At 44.1% G+C, this 18,116-nt stretch overlaps 1 protein-coding gene across 1 annotated transcript in view; it reads right to left on the reverse strand.

Annotated features, from left to right (window-relative positions):
• Window positions 1–463: 463 nt before the first annotated feature.
• Window positions 464–18,116, reverse strand: part of LOC309550242 (uncharacterized protein) — a gene marked incomplete at both ends in the record, with an annotated part of 302,087 nt that continues 284,434 nt past the window's right edge. Inside the window, 2 exons of the mRNA XM_082250653.1 lie at window positions 464–509; window positions 4,379–4,761. Coding sequence (XP_082106779.1) covers window positions 464–509; window positions 4,379–4,761 — 429 coding nt within the window. The remainder of the gene's footprint in view (window positions 510–4,378; window positions 4,762–18,116) is intronic.

Below are 18,116 nucleotides of genomic sequence, written 5' to 3' on the forward strand. Positions count from 1 at the left end.
GGACAAGTTCAACACAAAGTTACCATCAGAAGACCCTAAACCCCCCCAAAGGACCCACCTAATCATCATTAATGAGTGTACCCCTGAAGGACACAGCATCCCCCAATGGCAACTCCATGTATATGGCTAAGCTCATGTTGGCAACGTCAACCAAATAGGTGACTCATTATGCTGGAAAACCTCTTCAAGTGCCTAATCTGACATCCTGCAGTACAGGTTTAAGTGTTCTGGTTGGGGTTTGAACTGAGCAACCCAGTGCTGCAAGGTGATGACCACTAAGACATTCTGCTGCTCTGTCCTTCTGTTCAATGTGCACCACTCTTCTAGCATGAGCTTCTAGCTTAAACATCAGAGGGGAAAAATGGCAACACACTCCTTTGGAAGTGCTAAAAATACTTGCATTGCAGGTACCTCTGCAGGAAGGGAGGTACAAAAACCTGCTTATAGACCATCCTCATCTTCCTTATAGGAATTGTTTGAAGAGGATTAAACTTGTCAGTTGAGTGATCCTGCAAGGGAAAAGCTTGACATGGTCAGAGTTGAGACTCCTTGTACTTGCAGATCTGGAAAGGCTTAATAGAAAGTATCCATTAGTCAGCTTCCCATACACCAGCTTTATGAGGCCTGCAGAAGGGCTGACAATCCAGGAACAGGATCAGTAAGGAAGACGCTGCCCCCCACCAGCTATGACCTGCATAGAGCAGCCACAGCATAGAGGGATTAGGCTGCAGCGGCACAAGGACCTGTCTCAGTAAGAAATAAATCCATGATAAACAGACACGGTGCAAAGGAGAACTGCATATTGTTAAGAAAAAAAAGATATTATAACATATATAATTGCTATAAGCTATGTAGTAATTTATTTATTTATTTTTTAAATCGCAATTCAAACTACGGCTGCTAAAGTCTCCTAAAAGACAGTGTAACAGTTGTTTGATTGCTAGTTGAGAAAAACCTGTAAGGGGTTAATTACTGCTAAAGGAATACTGACACTGCAGCTTCTCACATCAGAGCACCATCCCAGCAGGTAAATAATCAAACAGACCCTTCCATACAGATGTAGTGTCCTCCTAGGTAGGTGCTAGAATGAGTGGATATAGTTTTTGGTTTCTCTACCTAACAAGGACACAGCTCATGCTGTCTTGATGATTCATACTGATCCAACAGCCATGGAGTATATTGGACAGGTGGATGGAAGCTTGGCAGATGAGAGCATGGATGTCTGTACAGCCCTGGCCAATTAGAAGGGGGTGTGCCCCAAGGCATGCTGGGTACCTGCATTTATATCTGAAGAGCACATGGGCTCGTAGTCCAGTCTACCTCTAGGGAGAGAGGTCTAAGTGGGGAGGGGGATGCTGCCTCTCCCTTACAGAGGCTGCTAGGCAGCCTCGGGTGGGCGACCTGAGAGCCTAAAACATTGAGGTTGCAACCCCATTGGTCCTTACGAGGGCTGACTGAGGGAGGATGTCTGCGGATGCTGTCTGGTACTACTGAGGAAGACTAGTGTGTGTGCTCCAAGAGCCTTGTGAGTATAGACCCCCCACAGGGGATCCTTGGGACTTGTGTTTTTGGATCCTCCTGTGGGTGCTGGAAGTCAGTTACTGGGTGCAAGCTAAAGGAGACACTGGCTAGTGTCTTGAAGAGGCAAGGTTCACTGCGTTCCTTCAGCTACAAAGGGACTTTTTCATCCCATACAGGTGCTTTATGGTCCTGCAGATGATAAGCGATACAGTTCTATTGAGAGAGTTGTCCTCACCTGTGAATAGTTATTTGGAGAATCCTACTAAATCCCTTCTCTTATCCAAAAAAAATGTGAAACTACAGATGTTCACAAGGAACCACTGTCATATGTGTGGACTTTAAGGGCACAGCATGAGACAGATAACAACTACATGGATTTATCCTAAAATAACTTTATTGATTTATCTAAAACCAGATCTCAATAAAATGACGAAACTGGCCACAAACTGAGCTCAGCTCGTACACAGGAGATCAATGTCTCCTACTAATTTCACTCATGTACATTATACATATATAAGGATAAGTTGGTATATATCAAAAAGGTTCGTTTAGGTATAGATATTTCCTCTCTTCACTGGTCTACGCGTTTCGCACAAGGCTTCTTCGGGACTATGAAGATGCACAGACAGTTTTCTCTTATAAACAGACTCGATATTAGTGTTTCATAAACATAGAACATAATCTGTATTTATGTACATCATAATAAATACGAACATGACTTAATAGCACCAGGCCTTTCTTCCAACCCCCAACAAATTAACCCGACCTGGGGCGGACACAGGGGGAAAAAAAATGATATATATATATATCGGTCCTGATGATCCTAGGTACATGATAAAATATATATGTGTAGTAGTGTGAGGAGTAATTACATTCTCTATTCTATATCTATTCATACAGAAAGGAGGAAGGATAATCACCTTATGAGGATAGCAGGTTGGTATACACCGGATGGAGTTTATACTCCCATAATATGTGGGTGTCTCTCTCTTTAGGGGTCACCTAGGTATATGATCAAAGACCATCTTGTTTATGACTCATAGTTAGTGTACTCTTATCTCTAATAATGTAGGTTTCAGCCTACCTGTAGGTTAGGTATATCTCTTGGATATACTTACCACCCCTTACCTATGTAAGAAATGTCAAATGGAGGAGGAGCCTGCAGAAGTTATTTTTTAATAAAGGATTTTTCAAAAATTGTGTGTTTTTATTAATTTTTGGTGAATAGGTATGGGAAATATGTTCCCGATGCTCATTTACATGTGGGGGGGGGGGGTGGGGTGGGATCTGGGGGCCCCTTGGTAAAGCACCCACCTATATTGATGGCATGTGGCCTGGTATGGTTAAGGAGGGGGGGCCCTCACTTGTCCCTCCTACTTTCCTGACCTGCCGGGCTTGGCATGGGTTTGGTATGGATTTTAGGGGAGAACCCATGCTGGTTTTTTTTTATTTACATTTTGGCCCCTGAAGTGCCTGGTATGGACTGGGGGGGAGGGGGACAACGCCATTTTTTTCTATTGCCGGCATTCTTTTCTTTACATTCATCTGTCAGTGGGGAAGCCCGCTGACAGCTGATGAGTCATGGTTGGTAAGGATGCGGGCGGCCGGCTTCCCGGCCTGCTGCTTAACAACCAGCTATTTCTTCACACAGATTTGCATCGGTCGATCATTTTTTTTGACTGATCTGAATTTGAATCGTTCTGAAAAGTTGGAATTCGTTAGAAAATGAATAAACAAAACAAATTTTAACAGATTTCAACTAAATTCATTACAATTTCATTTGGAGATTTGGATACATCCGGATCTAGCAATAACCAAAAATTTGTCAGAATTTGTATTCACACCGAAACGAATTTCACGTGTCTAACACTTAATGGCCACCCGCTAACAGCTGGGCTCCCAGCCAACGCAAATGGCCGCCGATGGCAGGGCCCACTCTCCAGGCATGGATCCTCTACATATGTATGCCATAACACCACCCCGCTGATAGCTGGGGACTCAATGACCACTCGGGACTTCCTTGAAGAATTCTGGATACCAAAGGAAGCTCCTAACATCCGCACAGCTGCCCAGTACCAGACCCGCCCACCAATACTTCCAATAGGTAGGAAAACTTCATACAAAAATGGTCCTATAAGTGAGGAGGAAAAAAAAGGAACGCAGCCATTGGCTTATCCTGAACATTTATGGGGGGTGGGGATCTTATAGGGGAGGAATGAGGGCGGGGCTACCCAAACGTATGCTGCCATGGACATCTGTCAGGAAAGCACCTTATGGCCACTAGATGGAACTGACCATTATAGGAAATCCCAATTCACCATGACTGGGGGAATGCGGGTCACATTTCATCAACACATTTATAACAACCAGATCTGTAAGTGTTTGTGAAATCTTCCCGCACACAATGTACTCAGCCAATGAAAGGAAAGGACTCCATTTTTATTTTTCTCCTGCTATCAATGGCCAACACGGGACAACACTTCATCCATGTCTTTGGTGATCTCTGATCTCCTTATGAAGTGTTTCTTACATGATGAAGATCAGCCATGGAGTATATCTGAGGTGTATATCAGGGTGTGCGTCTTCCCCACATGTCCACCAACATTCATATAGAAGACATTTCCCGCACTCAAGGCACTTATACACCTCCAGGGTTGTGTGGGACCCCTGATGTACAGGAAGACAGGACATCAGTAAGGAACATTTCCCTCACTCAGACCAGGAATACAGCTTCTCACCCGTGTGAGATCTCTGATGTCTGTAAAGAGCGGACTTGCGTGCAAAACATTTCCCGCACTCAGGACAGGAATACGGCTTCTCACCAGTGTGCGATCTCTGATGTCTGTAAAGACGGTACTTCCATGCAAAATATTTTCCGCACTCAGAACAGGAATACGGCTTCTCATCAGTGTGCGATCTCTGATGTGTGGAAAGATATGACTTATGTGAAAAACATTTCCCGCACTCAGGACAGGAATACGGCTTCTCACCAGTGTGCACTCTCTGATGCATTGAAAGATGGGCCTTCTGTGAAAAACATTTCCCGCACTCAGGACAGGAATACGACTTCTCACCAGTGTGCGATCTCTGATGTCTGTAAAGAGTGGACTTCTGTGAAAAACATTTCCCACACTCAGGACAGGAATACGGCTTCTCACCCGTGTGCGATCTCTGATGTGTGGAAAGATTGGACTTCTCTGAAAAACATTTCCCACACTCAGGACAAGAATACGGCTTCTCACCAGTGTGCAATCTCTGATGTGTGGAAAGACATGACTTCTGTGAAAAGCATTTCTCACACTAGGAATACGGCTTCTCACCAGTGTGAGATCTTTTATGCACATTAAGACTGGATTTTAAATGGAAACACTTCCCGCACTCAGTACAGGAGAACCTCTTATCCGTTGTAAGGGCAGCACTGTCCCTCACAGTCTGAGGTTCCTCAGGATAAGAGGAATACGATGGTCCGGCACCGTCCCTCACAGTCCGAGGTTCCTCAGGATAAGAGGAATACGTTGGTCCATCTACACTGTGTGGTGCCGGATGGACATTTGAGGTAGCTGGGTTTTCTCCTGGACTATACTGTATGATGTCCTCATCTTCTACTTTACAGTCTGGAGACAAAGTGAGACAATCCTCTGAGGTTTTCCTCATCTCCCGTCCATGTACTAAAATAGAAATAAAAAAGATTATTACTAGACATCAGCAGATTGGTTCCCTTAAACTAGGACTCCGCCCACATCAGGCAGCTTTGTCTCTGAGAATCTTACAATTCCCCCCTCAAGGTAACTAGTAAATGTGTCCTCTGATCTCCTACCAGTTCATTTCTTTATTCATGGAACTTAGTCAGAGAGTGAGGAAACAACGAGAACTGTCTTTTATAGGAGTGACAGTGATGAGGGGATTATAGGACGAGTGTCCCCCTCCCCCTCTATCACTCATTGCCATCTTCCCAACACAAGAAGTCCCGCACTTCCTTATTTAGTCCATGATTTAGTCATTAATAACAGCGGAGCTGAGCCCCACCAGAGGTCAGAGAGTGATGATGGGGGGAGAACAACCAAGATGACGACTGGACTGATCCTGAAGACCACCATCATTGGGTTACTGACTCCTCCCTCATTATCACTTTCTGTTTTAAGGTTCCAAAGTTGGAGGATGTTATCACATTATTATCACCATGTAAAAGTCTGTCCTCCAATCAAATCATCAGATATAAAATGTCCAGCTGGTAGGAAATGGGAGTAACAAAAGAGAATCCATATTATGTGTATATATAGCAGTGGGTAGAGGGGAGAGAGTAGAAGTCAGGAGTATGTAATGTACAACAGAGTATATAGTGCAGGCGTCAGGAATATGTAATTTACAGCATAGAGTATATAGTGCAGAGGTCAGGAGTATGAAATGTACAACAGAGTATATAGTGCAGGGGGTGAGGAGTTCATAATGTACAACATAGAGTATATAGTACAGGGACGGGAGTATGTAATGTACAACATAGAGTATATAGTGCAGGGGTCAAATGTATGTAATGTACAGCATAGAGTATATAGTGCAGTATATATTACAGGGGTCAGGAGTATGTAACGTACAACATAGAGTATACTGAACAGGAGTATGTAATATACAACATAGAGTATACAGTGCAGGGGTCAGGAGCACGTAATGTACAACATAGAGTATATAGTGCAGGGGTCAGCAGTATGTAATGTACAACATAGAGTATATAGTGCAGGGGCCAGGAGTATGTAATGTACAACAAAGAGTATATAGTGCAGGGGCCAGGAGTATGTAATGTACAACATAGAGTATATAGTGCAGGGGTCAAATGTATGTAATGTACAGCATAGAGTATATAGTGCAGAGGTCAGGACTATGTAATGTACAGCATAGAGTACATAGTGCAGAGGTCAAGAGTATGTAATGTACAACATAGAGTATATAGTGCAGGGGTGAGGAGTTCATAATGTACAACAGAGTATATAGTGCAGGGGTCGGAAGTATATAATGTACAACACAGTATATAGTTACATAGTTACATAGTAGGTGAGGTTGAATAAAGACAATAGTCCATCCAGTTCAACCTGTGTAGGTGTGTGTGGCTGTAATCATCTCACATACCCCTGAATGTTCTGATCCTTGAGATGTAAGTCTAAGAGTCTGTTGAAAGCCACCATACTACCCGCAGTAACCACCTCTTGTGGTAGAGAATTCCACAATCTTGTAGCGCTAACAGTAAAGAACCCCCCACGTTGCCTGAGGTTAAAACGCTTCTCCTCTAATCGCATTGTATGCCCTCGAGTCCTCATGCAATCCCTTCGAATGAACAGCTTTTTTTCTAAGCTGGGATCCCCATTAAGATATTTATAAATTGCTATCATGTCCCCCCTCAGACGTCTCTTCTCCAGGGAGAATAAATCGAGCGATTGTAGACGCTCTTCATAGTCAAGGTCCTCCAATCCCCTAATTAGTTTAGTTGCCCTTCTCTGGACTCTCTCCATCTCCAACACATCCCTCCTGAGGACTGGCGACCAGAACTGGACAGAATACTCCAGATGCGGTCGGACCAGAGTATATATTGCAGGGGTCAGGAGTATGTAACGTACAACATAGAGTATAATGAACAGGAGTATGTAATATACAACATAGATTGTATAGTGCAGGGTTCAGGAGTATGTAATGTACAACAAAGAGTATGTAGAGCAAGGGTCAGGAGTCATCTAGTGCAGAGGTCAGGAGTACGTAATGTACAACATAAAGTATATAGTGCAGGGGTCAGGAGTACATGATGATTGATATATGCCACAGCCGTAGCATTGTCCGATTGTATCTGCACAGGGTGTCCCTGCAGACGATCCATCCATTGAGACAAAGTCTGCTTGCCCCAATTTCCAAGATGTCGATCGGCAACCTGGACTCCTGGAACCAAAAGTGCCCGATTTGGACTTACCATTCCAGGGTCTCTTGGAGCCTCCCACAAAGTTACGGGTGGATCTTGAGCTTTTTTATGCGCGGCTGCGGAAGAGGAGGACTCATCCTCACTATTAGAGCACTCAGCCTGCGTGGACGCAGACCCAGTGGGCTGACTCTAGCCCGCAGCGGCCAAATCTACCTCAGAGTCTGAGGAAGTAGAGGATATATTTGAAGGCAGGGGGGGGGGGGCGCTTTTTGCCAGGCCTCCTTTGCAGGGCCATATCTACTTTAACTACTAGCGACTGCAGGGCTGCCATCATAGCCACCAGGGCAGACTGGGACCCAGAGGGTCCCGGAGCTTCCAGGAATGGATCGGGTGGTGAAACGCGCTCCATTGGTTCCATGACCATAGAAGGGTTAAACGGAACCGCGCTGCTCAAAAAAAAAAAAAAAAACGGGAGGCCCCTCCCCCCTGTGCAAAGCTGTGGCACCACAAGAATCAGCGCACCCGCAGTGCCATATAGAGCAGAGGAAGAATGGAATACCCCCAGAGACTCATCACCTCAACTGGAGAGCGCCAAAACGGTCTGCCACACTGCTAGGAAGAGGAAACGCTGACCTGACACTAGAAGCCCCCGCAGCCTCAGCACTGCATCAAACTACAGGAAAGTGGCCACCATTGAAACCAAGGAGGAAACCAAAAACATGGCCGATGGACTACAAAAACATAGCTGCCGAAGCCGGGAATACAGAATCCACGGCAAAATGAAGGCACCCTGCCGTGCTGCACGGGACCCTGGACCCCAGGGAAGCACAGAGACCTCAGGAGGGAACCCCCCAGGGACCCCCTCCGCAGCACTCCAGGTAAGGACACCCGGTGGTGGCGAAACCCACTACTTCTCCGGCCCAGCCCCTTTTAGGCACCCTTAGTAAAAAAAAAACCACCCATGCCACCCCGAGTTGTCACGGGAGGGGATAGAGGGTAGATGAGGACACTTACACAGGGGAACCCCACTAAGGAGAAGGGGGAAAGTATGGGGGGGGGAGGACACAGGTGGGGCCTACCATCCCTGGGGAGGGCCCACGACGAACCAAACAATTCCACCGTCACCAGGCGGGCGCTACTCCAAGCAGTGCCCCACATTATCTTGGAATGAGGGTGCTGCGGCCTGAGATACACTGCAATTCTGATCGGGACTGTTGTCACGACCAGGGCTATGTGACCTCGCAAAGTGTTTCACTCGCCGGCCAGCCCCCGTCCAGTGGGGCGATGTCGCGGCCAACCTAGTGCGGAGCTAATAGTTGGGTCGCGCTTGCAGTCCAGATTGGGAAAACTATAAGGATCTAGGATATCCAGTGCGTTGCCCAGTCCAGCTGATGATTGTAGTTCTTATAGGAACAAAAATAAAAAGTAAAAAAATCTATTTAAATAGGAAAAAATGCCAGGACCGCAGATCCCAGCAGAGAGCCAGGTCCTTACTCCTGACTAGGCAGAAAAAACTGGAGTCCTACAGCAGGAAGTGATGGAATACGCTCTGGGACTGCCCCCAGCGTAACCAAAAAGGTTTCCACCTAGTCCTACTCCTAGAAAGAGAGCATAAAACCCAATGGTTTAGAAGACATGGAGCTGTGTCCGTCAGTGAACGGAAGAGAAGTCTACATTTTACTGCCAGCTGAACCCCAGAATCGCCATAAATCCAGTCTAGAGACATAAATTGTATCTGCAGCACAGAGAAAGAAGATTATCCAAGAGAAATACAGGAATACAGGACGGGGGAACACAGCTCAGGAAAGTGACCAGGGTATTACAGGCTGATATCACCCAGTGCCCGCCCTACTCTGGACCAATCAGTGAGCAGTATGGGTGGAGGAATGTATTTAGTGTTAATGACCCACCTGTGCTGATCTCTGTAGGAGTGTCCTCCTCTATAAATGTCCCCGTTATTCCATCCTCCTCCATAGACTGCTGATCATCCCTCACATACATCTCTTCTTCTTCTGCTTTAACCTCAAATTCTATATCAATTGGATCTCCAGTCTAAAAGAAAATTAGAGAACATCATCTTGAAGATATAAGCTTTAATATTGTGATATAATATAAAAATAAAAAACACATCCTCTCCAGAAGTCCATGTTCTAGATGCTCCAATCCACCAACCTTGTAACAGTGAGGGATGGTGTGACCTTCCTGTGTGGAATCCCGGGAATATAGAGGATGGGGACATCTCTCTGGTGGGTTTCTGTAGCTGGATGACTCCACCATGGTGTCCTGGTACAGATCTTTGTGTTCCTTTAGAAACTCGAACTCCTCCATCACCCCATCCTCATCATCCTCCTCTTTTATCTCTTCTTTAACCTCAACTTTAGAATCTCTCAGGTTTCCACTCTGAATATATAATAAAAATGACATCAATGGTAACAATGCACATAATGTACAGATCCGAATGATACTATCAGTGATTGTTCCTCATCTATCTAATGATGGGGAGGGATGGTGTGACCTTCCTGTGTGGAATCCCGGGAATACAGAGGACGGGAACATCTCTCTGGTGGATTCCCATTACTGGATCCATCTGTAGGAAACACACACACTGACTGAATACATTGTTTCTATGTGTTTATCAGATGATGAGGGATCTAGGTGGAGCCTCCGTACTGCTCTCTCCTTTACAATAAAGTCTCCTCTTACCCGGTGATGTGAGGGGCGGCTGATTCTCCATCATGACGTCCTTGTAGAGATCCTTGTGTCCTAAATACTCCCACTCCTCCATGGAGAAATAGACAGTGACATCCTGACACCTTATAGGAACCTGACAGACACAATGATACAGTCACCATCCAGACACATCCCTTGTCTGTTACTGGGTAATGTCCCAGAATTCCCAGCACCGCTCACCTCTCCTGTCAGCAGATGGACCATCATGGTGGTCAGTTCCAGGATCTTCTGCTCTCTGTTCCTCTCAGGTATCGGAGAACGAGGGGGAGGCACCATGGTGGGGCTCTGGGTCCTGCTCCATCCTCCTGAGATTGGCTCTCTAGTAGACTCCTTCACTACAACATAATCCTACAGATCAGGAGAAAGATAAAGAGATATCAATCATCTGACATCATCTACATGTCTAGAATAAGAAAATGGTCTATTGACCAGACTAGATAAGAGTGATGTCATGTGACCTCCCAGAATCCTCCTCACCTCTCTGGTCAGGTCTGTGTTTTATTAATAGAGATAAAAGTAATGTCATGTGACCTCCCAGAATTCTCCTCACCTCTCCGATCAGCAGGTAGATGATCTCCAGGGTGAGGCTTAATAACCTCTCAGTCATGTGACTCTGATCCTCCTCCATCCTCATTTGTGTGGTCATGTGATCTATGCGGGTTTTTCTGTAGATGGATAAGGAAGAAATTATCTGGATTGCATTGGTTGGACAATATTATGATGGGGATATAAGGGGTTATAGGCGGGTTGCCCCTGGTGGGAATTGGAACATGTAGATTGGGTTACTTAGGGGGATCTTTTTATAAAGAGTGGTCACAGGTTCTCTGAGACCATCAAGACCAATGCAGAGCCCAAAGCCCGTGACTGGACAGGAGGAGGGACAGTCCACTGCCAGAGTGTAGGGGAGTAGAGGAGAGTGTCGGTATTGAGGGATCAGAGGATCAGAGAAGTAAAAAGTGCTTTTACTGGTTCCCTACACCAAAATGACCATGTAACCCTTGAAGTGGGGCTGCCCCCATTATACAAAGGTTAAATGCTCATTTGGGTTTTGGTCAGTTTTTGTTTCCCCAGAGATGGGCTTTAAACAAAATAACATTTTCACACACGATAAAATCTGTATTTTAAACTTGTAAAAACAAAGCCCCCCCCCCCCCTCACACACACACACACACACACACACAATTATGTCAACCCTTAAAACTGTGTGTCCCCATGAAATGGTAACTAAATTCACTACCCAACATGGTGCAAAGACAACGCTATAAAAGCTCCTACAGGTCATTTGTTTAGAGAAACCCGGTAATAATGGCCCCAGAATCAGACTCCTTTACAGTGTCTTGACTACCTGTGGCAACCTGTTGGTAGGGGTCATCTTCCTCCCTGGATGTCTGAACAAAGCAGGAAATTTATACTGGGTTTTGCCTGTCAAGCACCAAAGGCCCAGAGAGGTTTAATAGAAAGTGTCCATTAGTCAGCTTCCCATACACCAGCTTTATGAGGCCTGCAGAAGGGCTGACAATCCAGGAACAGTATCAGTAAGGAAGACGCTGCCCCCCTCCAGCTATAACCTGCATAGAGCAGCCACAGCATAGAGGGATTAGGCTGCAGCGGCACAAGGACATGTCTGTAAGAAATAAATCCATGATAAACAGATACGGTGCAAAGGAGAACTCCATATTGTTTGGGAAAAAGAAATATATTACCTATATAAATGCTACTCAAGCTATGTAGTAATTTAGAAAAAAAATTGCAATTCAAACTACGGCTGCTAAAGTCTCCTAAGCTGTCAAAAAAGACAGTGTAACAGTTGTTTGATTGCTGGGTGAGAAAAACCTGTAAGGGGTTCATTACTGCTAAAGGGATACTGACACTGCAGCTTCTCACATCAGAGCACCATCCCAGCAGGTGAATAATCAAACAGACCCTGCCATACAGATGTAGAGCCCTCCTAGGTAGGTGCTAGAATGAGGGGATATAGTTTTTGGTTTCTCTGCCTAACAGGGACATAGCTCATGCTGTCTCGATGTTTCACACTGATCCAATAGCCATGGAGTATATTGGACGGTGGGTGGAAACCTGGCAGATGAGAGCATGGATGTCTGTACCAATGATGTTGAAGTATTTTCTAATTTGTGTATGTTGTCTAGTATAAGATATTATTAAACTGACTATTTCTGTTTTTGGTTGTTTCAGGCCTCGGAACATAACTTTCCCTCTTTTGTGCTTATAAGCCCTATTATAAGCTTTTTCGCAGTGTAGTCCGTGAATAGTCTCTAATAAGTAATCTCTTTCGAAGGGCGTCCACCTCCCGTTTAAAATCTTCGTCGCTTGAACAGATTTGATGCAATCTAAGATACTGGGAGTAGGGTATACTATGTACCGGGGGCTTGGATGAAAGCTATTGGCATGTAAAACCGTGTTGCCAGCTGTCGGTTTTCTATAAAGTGTAGTTTCTATCCCGCCTTCTTCTTGTATAAGAATTTGTAAGTCTAAGATCACACTACTACACATATACAGTATCTCACAAAAGTAAGTACACCCCTCACATTTTTGTAAATATTTTATCCTATCTTTTATTGTGACAACACTGAAGAAATGACACTTTGCTACAATGTAAAGTAGTGAGTGTACAGCTTGTATAACAGTGTAAATTTACTGTCCCCTCAAAATAACTCAACACACAGCCATTAACCACTTGCCGACCGCCGCACGACTATCTACGTCGGCGGTCAGCCCCTCACAGGCAAACTAACGTAGGGCTACGTTGTTTGCTTGTGAGGGTCTAGGGAGCGAGCGCGCGCCCCCCGGGGCGCGCTCCCGCTCCCGCGTGGTCACGGACCCCCCCGCGCGTACAGAGATGTATAGTAACGAAGTAGAACTACTTAAGTACTGTACTTAAGTACCGAAATGCGGTATCTGTACTTTCCTAGAGTATAATTTTTTTCTCCTACTTCTACTTTTACTTCACTACATTTTTTCGATGATTTCGATACTTCTACTCAAGTATTTTTTTTTTGTGCTGCATAGTTACTCGTTACTTTTAAAAGAATTACCACTGCCAGAACAGTAGATGGCAGGTTGCATAAAGCTCAAAAAAATGTGTATAATGTCATTTTTAAATCAGCGCATACGAAAATAAAGGCTGTGTATAATAAAAGCTGCTATACCAAATCTTTCCAATAAAAAGAAAATATGAAACAAACAAATAAATGGTGCTACAGCGCTTAAAGTGCATCAAGAAACTACTAACAAACACAGGTTAATCATTTGAATAAATCATTTGAAATAATAAAAAACAATATGATGTTCAAACTTTTGACTTCTTTCTTTAATAACTACATAACACAGTACTTCTACTTCTACTTTCAGTACTTGAGTAGAATTTTTTTTTTCAAAACTACTGGTACTTTTTACTTTTAGTACTTAAGTAGCAAATTTTTTGAAAAAACTACTTGCAATACTTAAGTAAAAAAAATGTTGAATACTTTAGTACTTCTACTTAAGTAACTTTTTCTGCGAGCACTTCCACTTCTACTCAAGTCACTTTTTGATAGAGCACTTGTACTTTTACTCAAGTAGAAATGTCGAGTACTTTATACAAGTCTGCGCGCGTGTGACCAGCGGACCCGATGTCCGCCTGTCACTCGGCGATCGTCGGGGGAGAGGGAGAATGTCAGGCAGCTTGTGTAAACAAACTGCCTGTCATTCTCCTCGCTGCAAAGACACTGATAAAACGGATCTGGTATGTAGATCCGTTGATCAGTGTCCTTACAGCTAGAGCCACAGCCAATCACAGTAGAAACCACGCCCCTAGGGACACACACAGCCCCTCCCTTCCAAATAAAGTTAACCCCTTCACTACCAGTGTATTTTTACAGTAACAGTGCATATGTATAGCACTGATTACTGTAGAAATGTCACTGGTAACCCCAAAAGTGTCAAAAATGTCAGTCAAGGGTCCGATCTGTCCGCCGCAATGTCGCAGTACCGCAAAAAAAATCGCAGATCGCCGCCATTACGCGTTAAAAAAAAAAACAACAAAAATGACAAAAATCTTTCCCTTTGTTAGTAAACGCGATAACTTTTGCGCAAACCAATCAAAATACGCTTTTTGCGATTTTTTTTACCAAACATAGGTAGCATAAAATAAATTGGCCGAAAATTTTTAAAAATTTTGATTTTTACATTTTTTTTGGGGGGAATTTCATATAAAAAAATGTGAAAAATATTGCTATTTTTGCAAAATTGACGCTCTTTTTTTGTTTATAGCGCGTGATCAAAAAATCGCACAGGTGATCAAATACCACCAAAAGAAAGCTCTGTTTGTGGGAAAAAAAGGACGTCAAATTCGTTTAGGTACAGCGTCGCACGACCGCGCAATTGTGCGTTAAATTCACGCAGTGCCGAATCGCAAAATACCCCCTGGTCGGAATGGGGGTAAAATCTTCCGGGGCTTAAGTGGTTAATGTCTAAACCGCTGGCAACAAAAGTGAGTACGCCCCTAAATTAAAGTGTACGAATTGGGCCCAAAGTGTAAATATTTTGTGTGGCCACCATTATTTTCCAGCACTGCCTTAACCCTCTTGGGCATGGAGTTCACCAGAGCTTCACAGGTTACCACTGGAGTCCTCTTCCTCTCCTCCATGATGACATCACAGAACTGGTGGATGTTAGAGACCTTGCGCTCCTCCACCTTCCGTTTGAGGATGCCCCACAGATGCTAATTGGGTTTAAGTCTGGAGACATGCTTGGCCAGTCCATCACCTTTACCCTCAGCTTCTCTAGCAAGGCAGTGGTTGTCTTGGAGGTGTGCTTGGGGTCGTTATAATGTTGGAATACTGTCCTGTGGCCCAGTCTCTGAAGGGAGGGGATCATGCTCTGCTTCAGTATGTCACAGTACATGTTGGCATTCATGGTTCCCTCAATGAACTGTAGCTTCCCAGTGCTGGCAGCACTCATGCAGCCCCAGACCATGACACTCCCACCACCATGCTTTACTGTAGGAAAGACACACTTGTCTTTGTACTCCTCACCTGGTTGCCGCCACACACACTTGACACCATCTGAACCAAATAAGTTCATTAGACCACAGCACATGGTTCCAGTAATTCATGTCCTTAGTCTGCTTGTCTTCAGTAAACTGTTTGTAGACTTTCTTGTGCATCATCTTTAGAAGAGGCTTCCTTCTGGGACAACAGCCATACAGACCAATTTGATGCAGTGTGCAGCGTATGGTCTGAGCACTGACAGGCTGACCCCCCCACCCCTTCAACCTCTGCAGCAATGCTAACAGCACTCATATGTCTATTTCCCAAAGACAACCTCTGGATATGATGCTGAGCATATGCAATAAACTTCTTTGGCTGATCATGGCGAGGCCTGTTCTTAGTGGAACCTGTCCTGCTAAACCGCTGTTTGATCTTGGCCACTGGGCTGCATCTCAGTTTCAGGGTCTTGGCAATCTTCTTATAGCCTAGGCCATCCTTATGTAGAGCAACAATTGTTTTTTTCAGATCCTGAGAGAGTTCTTTGCCATGAGGTGCCATGTTGAACTTCCAGTATGAGAGAGTGAGAGCGATAACACCAAATTTACCACACCTGAGACCTTGTAACACTAACGAGTCACATGACACTAGGGAGGGAAAATGGCTAATTGGGCCCAATTTGGACATTGTCACTTAGGGGTGTACTCCCTTTTGTTGCCAGCGGTTTAGATATTAATGGCTGTGTGTTGAGTGATTTTGAGGGGGACAACAAATTTACACTGTTATACAAGCTGTACACTCACTACTTTACATTGTAGCAAAGTGTAATTTCTTCAGTGTTGTCACATGAAAAGATAGAATAAAATATTTGCAAAAATTAGAGGGTGTACTTACTTTTGTGAGAGACTGTATATTTTATACCTAGGATCATCAGGACAGATACCTATATATACACAACAGATTTTGGTCTGATTTTCCCCCCTGTGTCTGCCCCAGGTCAGGTTAATTTGTCGGGGGTTCGAAGGAAGGCCGTGTGTTAGTAAGTCATGTTTGTATTTATTATGATGTACATAAATACAGATTATGTTCTATGCTTATGAAACACTAATATCGAGTCTGTTAATTTTAAGAGAAAACTGTCTGTACATCTTCATAGTCCTGAAGAAGCCTTGTGTGAAACGTGTTGACCAATGAACAGATGAAGATAGAGGAATATGATCCGAAGCAAACACAGTGACGTGCCTCCATCCCTATTGGTTAATGCAAACAGAAAACAGAGGTTGTGGGACTTTAAATGAGGCCGGTCACCAACTAAGGTATACAAAAATAGAATCTGAACGTAGTCATTTATTATACATACAGTAATTGATACAAATGTTGGCATCAGTAACAAATATAATGTAGACATGTATACAAAAAAAGCTGACACAAATAAATCCATATAGTAAGGAGATTGTTATAATAGTAATAAGATATATTCAGTAAAAAAGTACATGGCCGTCACTAAATGTTACATCTAAGTGAAGAGAGGAAATATCTATACCTACACGAACCTTATGATATATACCAACTTATCCTTATATATGTATGATGTACATGAGTGAAATTAGTAGGAGACATTGATCTCCTGTGTACGAGCTGAGCTCAGTTTGGGGTCAGTTTCCTCATTTTATTGAGATCTAGTTTTAGATAAATGAATAAATGTTATTTTAGGATAAATCCATGTAGTTGTCATCTGTCTCATGCTGTGCCCTTAAAGTCCACACATATGACAGTGGTTCCTTGTGAACATCTGTAGTTTCCCATTTCTCTGAACAGATAGGATGTTGGGACTCTGAAGATAGTTCTGGTTTTTCTTCTCCTATCCAAGTTCTCCAAATAAAACATAAAAACACATCCCCTAGACTGGTCATTGGAGACAACGAGCGGAAGAGTGTGTGCACCTGGCTGTGTGAAAATACCCTGTATCTGGCTGTGGAGGCCCAGGCAAACCAATATCCAAGCAGCTCCTGCGGGGGTACCGCTACGCAGAAAGCAAACCTTGCTTCAACAAACAGTTCTCTCCTCAGGACAGAAAAGAAGACAAAGGTAGGCGACTGCACCAAACTTTGATAAGATGCTGCAATGCACATCGATCTCCCAGAGAGCAGAGTCCTCTCCATATCTTTTCCTTTTGGTTACTCCCTAGCAGCCCGCATGGCGTCTGCTCCCTTCTGCTGACCTCAAGCCAAACATACTCACGTGTCCCGGACATCTTCCACAGGGCAATCGATGCATCTGTAGGGTGACCCGGATCCCAGAGGCAGGAACACAACTGCTATATCTGGGTTGGGCACGCTTAGGAGACATGTGCAGAATGGAAACATTTGTTTCGTTTCGGATAGATTCGTTATGTTACTAATTTTGTTTTGTTATCGAATTCCTTTAGTTTGGTTTTTGGAATTAGGTTACTTTTGTTTAGTTTTCATTAAATTTCTTTTAGTTTTCAGTAAAATTTGTTTAGTTTATTAATTTTCTAACGAATTTCAACTTTTCAGAACAATCGGAATTCCGATCGGTCAAAAAACGATCGACCGATTTGAATTCTGTGTGAAGAAGTAGCTGGTTGTTAAATGGGGGGCTGGCAATGAGTAAGCGACATCCCTAAGTCGTGAAACGCGTCTGCCTTTATGTCCTGCATCCACAGTGTGTTGTTCCAGTTTGCCTATTTGTTTGATGTGGAATAAATTTTACTCCAATTTTTGATTTATATCGGAGTGCGGTCATCTCTTCTTTTTTGCTTCATGTGATTCCGGATTGACGGATCCGACCAGCACCTGACATCCAGCCCACCTGGAGCGGTCTTTCCCCAATTGGATTTGGGCTGGGAAGCCAGCCACCCGCATCCTTAACAACCGATGACTCATCAGCTGTCAGCGGGCTTCCCCACTGACAGATGAATGGAAAGAAAACAATGCCGGCATTGCCAGGCCCTAGAAAAA

Source organism: Pelophylax lessonae (assembly GCF_965119305.1).
Source record: "Pelophylax lessonae genome assembly, chromosome: 3".
NCBI classification, from domain to species: Eukaryota; Metazoa; Chordata; class Amphibia; order Anura; family Ranidae; genus Pelophylax; species Pelophylax lessonae.